Source organism: Ictalurus punctatus, chromosome 6 (assembly GCF_001660625.3).
Source record: "Ictalurus punctatus breed USDA103 chromosome 6, Coco_2.0, whole genome shotgun sequence".
Classification (NCBI taxonomy): Eukaryota; Metazoa; Chordata; class Actinopteri; order Siluriformes; family Ictaluridae; genus Ictalurus; species Ictalurus punctatus.
The window spans coordinates 31,497,821-31,508,322 of NC_030421.2; the positions used below are offsets into that span (position 1 = coordinate 31,497,821).

Here is a 10,502-nt window from a genome sequence, read left to right on the forward strand (position 1 = left end):
ACAGCGATCATGCTATTGCTGCACGTGTGTGTGGGTGTGTGTGTGGGGGGGGGGGTTATCCGGGACAGCTCACTGTGGGAAAGACGGGTTGAGAAGCGCCGTCTTAATTTTGCATACGGTGTTACTTGAAATGCGACTTTTAGAATAAAACGTGCAAGAGATCAACGGAACTTGAGACATTAATGCGATCCTAGCTGACAAAAATAACTTCGTATTTTACCACGGAATCATTGTAAGATGATTTGCAACAAAATATTGCTTAAAAGTATAAATGTATCAATTTTTAGGCTCAAAAACTTTTATATAAGTTATACATGTTATATATATATATAAGGTATGTATAATGTATATCTAACAACTAGCTTCTGAAAATCAACCAGTATATCTTGCTCTTTAAATAATAACTCATTTTTTCTCACTGATTATTGATCAAATTTTACTTAAAGTCTCAAGTTGCATTTCACACTGCCATCTAGTGTTTATACTATCGCTGTTCTTTTTTTTTTTTTTTTTTTTTTTTTTTTTTTTTTTTTTTTAAGATTACCATATTGTTTCTAAAGAAATTCTAAGCAAGACCAAGTGTGAGATCTTTTCAGAAACATAGCAGTTCTGTAAAGAGATGAATGAAATGTTTTTAGGTATGAAAATAATTACGATATATATATAAAAAAAAATTAAAAAAAATTAAACATATAATAATTCCAATTTTCTGTTGTTTAATCGCAAGTTTCTGTGTTTAAATCTGTATGAATTATTTTAGGTACGCTGTGGTGCAGTTTTGGAAGGAAACCGATGTTTTGAAGGTGTTAGTTATCCCAGCCTGCTTGATATACCTGCTACAGTACTTTTGCCCTTGCAGGTAAAATCAGACAGTAATAATGTTTTTAATTAGTCTATTACTTAATGTGGTTGATTATATAATAAGCACTGCATTAAAAAAAACAAGTAATTATAATAAAGTTAGAAACTCTAATATTACTAATATTTTCTACAGACTCACGCATGCCCTGAGAATAAAATAGACATATAAGACATGCTTTATATTTAAATGTATATAAAAAATAAACATAGGGTGCCTAAGACTTTTGAACAGTACTGTGTACATGAATGACTAATGATTTACATGATCACTCCGACGCAACCAAGTTTCCTCTGTGAGTCAGGAGGAGCAGCAAAACAGCACACATTTTGTTTTAGATATCTTTTATCCAGCCTGTTTTCTAGAATATTTCCCTTGTGGATATTTAGCTTGTGTATATATTCTGCATCTTCTCATTCTCGGACACACAAGCCCGGTCGGTAAGGGAACCTGTCGAACGGCATCACCTGTAGAAAGAAAAAAGTCATAGGGTAGCACCTTTCTCATAGCCACATCCTGTTTTGAACATTTTTCAGATACGTCTGTGGTTAAGGGCTGTGGCGTTAAACTCGCTCAGTCAATCACACTATCTCTGTGCTAGGATTATTTCCACATTAAAATATGTGCCTCGTCGGCTGCATTATTAAAGGCAAAGATGAAAAGATCGGAAAATGCGAAAACAAAAATAAAAGAAACGAACAAACCAAAAAAAAAAAACCCGAAAGAGCTTTTTTTTTATTATTTATTTATTTTTTTATTTTTTTATTAGCCTTTATTATTTACATTGTCACTTTGATTTATTTATCGCTACACATAGTGAGATACACGTGTGGGTCAAACGGAAAATTGCATGATTGTACTTTTCTCACTCTCGCTCCCGTTCACATACAGCGCTTTAATGCAGGGTTTGAAAAATAAAACGCAAAACTACCACATCAGTGTAAAGCAGTGTACATGCTGCACTTCGCAAACACACAAAAAACAACAACGTTACAAAGTATTTTCACTTGTACCTTATTCTGCACGCTGTGCTATTTTCTTACGCACATGTGGGTGCGTCTGTGTGCAGAAGAGAGAGAGAGAGAGAGAGAGAGAGAGAGAGTGTGTGTGTGAGTGTGTGTAATGCTGACGTGTGGCTTGTCCTATATTGGCCCAAGCCATCAAGGGGCTCGGTTCTAGAATATCATAGGTTCTAGAATGTCACTTCTGGAATGCTACATGTTCCAGAATGCCGAACAGGCCGAGGCCTTGTCCGTGAGGAGTACTGTATGTACACGTCTGAAACGAAATGTTTTTAAAAGCGTTCATGGGGGGAAAAAAGATGCCATTTTCACACTTGGGGAATTTGCAAGATATTTCTAAATGCTGATTCTGTTCATTCGTAAACGTCCAGAGCTAGGTCACTGATCCCAGATTGATTGATTTGATGTTTTTGATGTTATCTGTTATCCTTTACAATGAAACCATTAAGGAATAAAACCCCGTTGTAGGAAAATAATCTATGATGGAGCGATGTGATGCAGTCATTCCCTCACCAGTCTCTCTTTCTTCTCTCTCTCGAAGCTAATAAGACAAACACAATAACATCCTGAAGACTTTCCCTTGGTGGAAAACCTACTGACTGACACTGGAGACTCCTTCCATAAATGTTATCAAATGGTCTGGTCAGAGTCAACACCGATCACGTCGAATCAATCACGGGTAAGATATAAACACAGCATTCCTGCATAAAGGATGGATTGTTTTGTATTCAGTGCTGTGCTCAGTGGCATCGCCAAACATCTTTTCTTTTTTTCTCTCTCTCTCTTTCTTTTTTTTTTCTTGCTTCCCCTTCTTTTCTGGTGCAGGCCACATCAAACTGTTTAGCTTCAACATGAAATGCATAAACAATCTGGCTCAGGTAATGTGTGCAAAGTTGCACATGCTCACTGTAGAGGTGGCTTCCTGTCGTTTCTGCATGTCAATCTGGAGAGAAAAACCTATGAAAATGGCATTTTCAGACATATCAGTATTGGCCTGGACAATTCATGAAGAGTCTTTCCAACATCAGAGGTCCACCGTCCACATTTTTACACCTACAGTATACAGTACAGATACAGTACATTCGCGGTAAAGAATTCCACTTTTTTCGGCCCCGTGCCAGAAGTCTGTTTCAGGTGGTCTCCTCTTCTTCGAGAGAATAGTTCAGTCCTGGTAACAACTTCAGCAGGTTTTTTCTCATGCTGCCTTTCCTCCCTCGGCGAGGCAGCGTGGCGAACACGCTGGAGGACGAGGAGGATGAGCACGTTCGTCTGTTATCCCACGTGGGCGACTGGCAGCTGGTGCTGCTGCTGCCGCTGCTGATGCTGCGGGTTCGTGCCAGAGTCGCCCTCGGCTGCGCCTCCTCTGGCTGAAATATAGTGGTGAATAATTCGCAGTTGATTTTGTGTGGGCTGCACGGGCTGAGGTCATCGAACACGTCCTCGCAGACCTCATCTGTCAACGTGCTCGGCCAGCTGCTGTCACTAGAGAAACGATGTCCAGACCGACTAGTGGGTGATGACAGAGACATGAGAGACTCCATGGATGGATGCGCAGAGCTGACGTTCAGATTATCTGCAGAGAGAATGAATCATTAACTAAACATGAATCATTTTAAAGAACATCAGCTACACAGACGGACGGACGGACGGACAGACAGACAGACAGACAGACAGTCAGATAGATAGATAGATAGATAGATAGATAGATAGATAGATAGATATTGGAATAAGATAGATAGATAGATAGATAGATAGATAGATAGATAGATAGATAGATAGATAGATATTGGAATAAGATACATAGATAGATAGATAGATAGATAGATAGATAGATAGATAGATAGATAGATATTGGAATAAGATACATAGATAGATAGATAGATAGATAGATAGATAGATAGATAGATAGATAGATAGATAGATAATGAAATTAGATAGATAGATAGATAGATAGATAGATAGATAGATAGATAGATAGATAGATAGATAGATAGATAGATAGATTTTGGAATAAGATACATAGATAGATAGATAGATAGATAGATAGATAATGAAATTAGATAGATAGATAGATAGATAGATAGATAGATAGATAGATAGATAGATAATGAAATTAGATAGATAGATAGATAATGAAATTAGATAGATAGATAGATAGATAGATAGATAGATAGATAACGAAATTAGATAGATAGATAGATAGATAGATAGATAGATAGATAAAGAAATTAGATAGATAGATAGATAGATAGATAGATAGATAGATAATGAAATTAGATAGATAGATAGATAGATAGATAGATAGATAGATAATGAAATTAGATAGATAGATAGATAGATAGATAGATAGATAATGAAATTAGATAGATAGATAGATAGATAGATAGATAGATAACGAAAATAGATAGATAGATAGATAGATAGATAGATAGATAGATAAAGAAATTAGATAGATAGATAGATAGATAGATAGATAGATAGATAGATAGATAGATCTTACTAGAAAAGAACATAAGAAAATGTAAACATTTTCAGAAATATAATACTTTACGTGGTATTTTTCATCGTGTTTATTATCGAGCATGTTTCTGTGATTAAAATTCTTGGCTAAAAGATTATCATGAGAGAAGTTCCCTGGTATTGTCCTACGTTACACATTCATAGAAGAGGAAATGATTAATTTGCTCATTTAAAACCACAGCGTGTGTGTACTACAGAGCACTTTGTGCTGATGGCAGAAATAAAGAGGCAGAAGTTTGGGGAAGCGAGCGTTAGAACAAGAAGTGACTACAACTCTCACACTTCGAGCAGGATGGGGTGCCGCCCTGTTGTTGTTTTTTTTTTTTTTTTTTTTTTTTTTTTATCGGTTTTATCTGAGATCATTTCTGGGAAACGGCTGAGCTGAAAGGTAACCAGCAGTAGTGTAGGGTAGTGAGGACACGAGTCATGAAAGGAAATGTCCTAAACATTTCAGATCGTTTTGAGCAGAGAGAAAAAAAAAAAAAACAGACTCGATAGTGTCGAGATAAAACCCGATTTCAGTGACACATTCGCCCCGTATCTTACTCACACAACTCTGAGGGTTTTATGATTGTTGATCTAGATCATCATTCGGATAAATGTTTATATTTTGCAATAAATTACTCTACAGTGTTTGACAATGTTTCATGGCAAGTGTAGTACTGTCTACTATATCTCACTCCTGACATTACATCTGTCTATGATGAGAGGAATGTACAATATACAGTATACAATGTGTACCATGCGATAAGGCCTACTTGACCCAACTTGATTTGAATAAATGTACTATAAGATTAAAAGAGAAGCCAGTGGGACTCTTTTTGCCTTTCCATTTTTTATGGAATCAACTCAGTGAATCTTTGAGGGTCTCTGATTCAGTCTTAAGATTCAAAACTAGACTAAAGACTTGCTTAACTTGTAACTAGGATCTGTTGTAGAAACTACAACATGTCCCAAAGTGTTAGTGTTTTCACATTTAACATTCGTTTATTTATTAAGAATAAAAGATCGTACTACTTTTGTATCATTTTAAAAGTAAGTTGAATGTTGCAACAACAACAAAAAAAAGAGTTAGTTCCTGTTATCACTTACGTTACAGCAGCTATAAATAGTCGTTCCAACATTTCTGTGCTCTCTTGAGGTTAAAAAAAAAACCCAGCTTGTCACAAAACTGAGGAACCAGAAAGTTCAAACTCCTCTCTCGAAGACGATCCGATAGAGACTACTTTGATGAATGTTAAATAAAGGTCTCCTTACAGAAGGCTTCAGCATATAAACAACCACATATTTTACTTTCTTATTCTTCTTAGATTATGTGGGGCGTCCATCGTACAAGTTCTTGTGTAGGTTGATATAGAATTGATCATGCATTAGAGCTTGTGCTTTAAAATGTAACGCTGAGATCTGAATTACAGACGGCTCTGTAAAGTAAATTGATGAACACCTTCTGGCCAATCAGAACAGAGAATTCAACAGGGCTGTGGTATAATGGGACATGCTGTTTGCTATGCTAAGGAATACTGCCATCAAGTTTAAATATAGGGAGTCTGAAAAGACAGGAACTAATGAAAATAAAACTATGTATACTTAATTTTGTATTTATTACTTACAACATATGTTTTAAATGTTCACCCTTACGCTCTATGCCTTTTCTCAGCTGCTGTGTCGTGTTTCTTTTTTGCAGATATTGTTTAACATATTCGGATCAACACATTTCCTCAACATATTCCGACTGGCTCCTGATTTTTCTGACCATCCCCCTTCCTTGACCAACCCCCTTCCTCGACCAACCCCCTTCCTTGACCAACTCCATTCCTTGACCAACCCCCTTCCTTGACCAACCCCCTTCCTCGACCAACCCCCTTCCTCGACCAACCCGCTTCCTCGACCAACCCGCTTCCTCGACCAACCCGCTTCCTCGACCAACCCCCTTCCTCGACCAACCCCCTTCCTCGACCAACCCGCTTCCTCGACCAACCCCCTTCCTCGACCAACCCCCTTCCTCGACCAACCCACTTTCTCGACCAACCCCCTTCCTTGACCAACCCCCTTCCTTGACCAACCCCCTTCCTTGACCAACCCCCTTCCTTGACCAACCCACTTCCTTGACCAACCCCCTTCCTTGACCAACCCCCTTCCTTGACCAACCCCCTTCCTTGACCAACTCCCTTCCTTGACCAACCCCCTTCCTTGACCAACTCCCTTCCTTGACCAACCCCCTTCCTTGACCAACTCCATTCCTTGACCAACCCCCCTTCCTTGACCAACCCCCTTCCTTGACCAACCCCCTTCCTTGACCAACTCCCTTCCTTGACCAACTCCCTTCCTTGACCAACCCCCTTCCTTGACCAATCCCATTCCTTGACCACCCACTTCCTTGACCAACCCCCTTCCTTGAAATATACCTTCCTGCAGATTTGATCTCCAGCCAAAATCTGACACCTGTTTTAGTTGATCAAGAACTTCATAAGGCAATGATTAGATGGTCAGGTGGGCACTATTATAGTTGGAGCTAAAGTCTTCAGGAAGGTAGATCTCCAGGGACAGGGTTGGTGACCACTGCTCTAGATCAATGGGATAGTTGTGGAAAGTACTGAACACAATCTGAGGGTTAACGCCATATCATGCCTTGTCTAATACAGAAATTTTTTTTTATAAGTTTTGCATTTCTGTGGCTCAAGGATTCCATGAACTGAATGAATTTGGTTTTGCGCAGGAAGCAGCTTCAGCATTGTGGTGTTCTGATTAGAACTGCTGATCGGTTTTTGACCATCACTGAAGGTATTCTCATCTGATCTGAGCGATAGCAAAACAAAGCAGTGTCGCACGTCTCTCTGCTGTGGGAATGAACTCTTTCACAGGAAGTCAGCTCAGCACCCAGGCATAAACTTTTTTTTTTAATCAGCAAACGCTTGTTTTCTATAGCTGGAACTTCCCCAAGAAGATTTAACATTTCACTTTATTCACACGTGTTTATTCGAAGCGCACAGTATTAACTGAATGGCAGCAGGTTTAGTTGAGGTCGAGGATGTGTGTGTGCGTGTATGTGGTTTTTCAGCTGTGTTTTTTTTTTTCTCACCTCGAGTAAGACGTTTTTCCTGTATGGTGAGTGCCTGCAGTTCCGACCATTTCTCATGTAGGGTTTGCTGTGTTGAGAAGGGAAAAAAAAATACACACATATATGTGCATGAGAATATGTAATCTAGTCATTCTGGGAAATCTGATTAACCCTGCATCAGCAGGAATTTAGATCACCGGAGTGAAGAACTGTGATTTGCGGATTGAGGAACGAGTTTTTAAATCGCCAGTCATTCGTCTGATAACAAGGACAATCTTACTGAGTTCATCATATTTATCAATACACCATGATAAGTTTCTATATTGTCTGTGTGGCTGAATTCTGGCAAAAATGACAGAAAACCCACCCCAAATTGGGTTTTAACATAACCTGTAACCATAAGAAGATCTTCATGTTGGGTTAAAAACAGCCAGTCTGCATAAAGATGTTTAAAAGCTTGCTAGTAAGGTGTGATTTCCTCGCTCAGTGAAGGTGTTGTATAGCTATGTGAAACGCACATAATCCTAATTCATTCAGTTTTTCAAAATATCCTGTGCTGCAATCGGAATAAAATCTTTAAAATTCCCTTTGTTTCACTTTTGGAGGCGTATTTTTGGTGAACAAAGAAATTCTGTAGTTTTCAGGATTATATATAGTAGAAAACGTAATGAGCACTTCCGAACCTAGTCCCAGGTTTTCACATAGGTCAAACCTACGTTTACATTTTCAGTCATACCTTGAGCATGCGCATCTTCTTCTCTAGTTCAATTCTTTTGACCACGCTGCCACTGACTGTCTCCAACCTAGTAACATACACAGACACACAGATCACAGCTGTATAGGTTAGGGTTCACGGGGGTGGAAAAAAAGACTAGACAGGCTTACGAAATGTTTACTTCCTCAATGAACTACTGATGTATAAGTGCATGATGAAACACTTGAATGTTTTCAATCATTTTTGATTCGTGCCACTAGTTGATATTTTCCATTTAACTTACTTTAGCATGTTGACAGACTCTCGGATCAGTTCAATGATTTGGTGATGGGTAAACCCTTTGATGATGACACCATTTACCGTCAGTATTATGTCACCTATCAGAGAGATACGAGAAGGGACAGAGAACGAGAACGAGATTCGGTAAGAGAGATATATCAGTTGACCTAGTTCACTTGTATTCGCGGCAGTGGTTAAAAGCGTCAGTGTCGAGAAAATAAATAAATAAATAAATAACCGATCAAAGAAACGGCATCGTAAATCGTCCCAGATTGTTGTTCAGTAATTCATCTTAAAGTATATCGTGTGCTTATATTATTCACTCGCTTCTGTGAAAATAACAGAAATGTTTACACCTGCCAACGTGTCCTGACAGTTTAAAAGGTTAACCAGAAAGTTCATTCTGGCCATGTTTACATTGATAATGTCAGTCAATGGAAAAAAAAAACAGCGAGCGTTGCGTGCGGAGGTGTAAAAAAATAGCCGAGGTGGGCGCAGTAAACATGGTACCCGCGCAAAAGAGCAGCAGTGAAGGGGTCAGGTCAGGTAGGTGTGGTCATGTGGTAGGCTGTGGAAAGGAAGTAGCTGCAGCTCTCAGGCTATGTATGTATATTTGTATGTGTTTGTGTGGGTGTGTGTGTGTGTGTATGTATCTCACCCGCAGTCAGGCCTGCAGTCTCTGCAGAACTACCATCCTGCACGCTGCAGACAAACGTACACATCTCCAACTCATTGGTGTTATTCAGCTGAATCCCATACGTCTGCAGTGCAGAAGAAAGAAAGAGGAATATAAATAACGCGATCTAAGAAGTTTCAAATAGTATTATGGGATTGTTCGTGAGCTGTAAGGTTGCACGTCGTGCAATAGTCTGAGTGCGTGCACTTTTGTGCGTTGATTAATATCGGCATTTACGCACTTCCACCTTACTCAAAAACAGGATGGAAAGCCATACTGAAACTGTAACCCACCAAGGTTCTTGGCTGAAACTGAAATGAGGAAGCGATCGTACCTGGACTTCAAATCCGAACGCTTCATTGTCTTGTTTTTCCAACACAACCGTCGTCCTGAAACAGAGAACAGAGAGAGAGAGAGATGAGAGGTCAGTCTTCAGCCACAGGGTCACCATGAAGGTTAACGGTTAAAGCATATTCTGCTTATTCATTCATTTGGAGTATAATTACTAAGACCAGTGTAGAAAGTTGTAGATACCTCTGAGGATCTGTATAGTCCACCAGAGAGCTGGAATATGATCGGCTCAGCTGAAAACAAAAGCAATAATATTAAATACTTTGTGTTTAGCCTCTATTCACGATTCAACATGATTAAGTATGAAAATCGTATCAGTAGTATACATTAAAGACCTATTAATAGCATAACAGTAGCATGAATCGAATTATTATTAGTTATTGATACATCGATATACAGTACGGAAAGAGCAAGAGACAATGAGAGAGAAAGACAGAGAATAAAAATATATCAAATATATATGCATAGAAATACATAATATGTGCATATATCTTAACCTCATGCTATATGTTATACGGTGTAAACTGTTTTTTAAAATGATGTTAAATAAATGTTATTATTTATTAGTTAGCGTACAGGTGTATGAAATGCAAGACACAATACACAGCCATCCATTCCATGCACTTTTGAACCAATATTGTTATACATGATACACAGATAAATCAATCAGTTTGTGCAACGCACCTGGTCTCGTCCGCGGGTCAGCGTCCCTGAAGAGGACACACTGTTTTTAGACTGTTTTCCATTATTTAAAGATCCCCGTCTCCAGCGCAGACCTTTCCTGGAGGTATTTTCCTGTAGGCAAGTGTCCAGGCTCTTCTGCTGCTGCAGGATAGTCTTACGGTTCATGTTAGAGGTCATGGTCCTGCACTCACTCTGCCTTCACTCATAGCTGCCACTGAATCCAGACAGCATGACAGCAGCCGTCTGAGTATGAATGTGTCAAAGCGGATGTGTGTGTCATGTGACCACTGGGGACCTGCGAATGTGTGTGTGGGTGTGTGTGTGTGTGCTTTCGTCTC

The 10,502-nt window shown here is 39.0% G+C and overlaps 1 protein-coding gene across 1 annotated transcript; it reads right to left on the reverse strand.

Moving 5' to 3' along the window:
* Nucleotides 1-2,659: 2,659 nt before the first annotated feature.
* On the reverse strand, nt 2,660-10,502 carry cytip (cytohesin 1 interacting protein). Its single transcript, XM_017470305.3, has 8 exons — nt 10,165-10,502; nt 9,664-9,713; nt 9,464-9,518; nt 9,112-9,214; nt 8,458-8,551; nt 8,196-8,262; nt 7,481-7,547; nt 2,660-3,454 (listed from the first exon to the last, which is right to left on the reverse strand). Exons 1-8 carry the CDS (start codon nt 10,339-10,341, stop codon nt 3,012-3,014), a joined length of 1,056 nt encoding a protein of 351 aa, XP_017325794.1. The 5' UTR covers nt 10,342-10,502; the 3' UTR covers nt 2,660-3,011.

What these genes read in the sequence shown, in the direction of transcription:
- cytip (XM_017470305.3), bottom strand. Translation starts at nt 10,341, where the DNA reads ATGACCTCTAACATGAACCGTAAGACTATCCTGCAGCAGCAGAAGAGC. An exon ending in TGACCCGCGGACGAGACCAG is followed by an intron (nt 9,714 to 10,164) that starts GTGCGTTGCACA and finishes TTTTGTTTTCAG; the next exon opens with CTGAGCCGATCATATTCCAG. An exon ending in GGAAAAACGTCTTACTCGAG is followed by an intron (nt 3,455 to 7,480) that starts GTGAGAAAAAAA and finishes TTCTCTCTGCAG; the next exon opens with ATAATCTGAACGTCAGCTCT.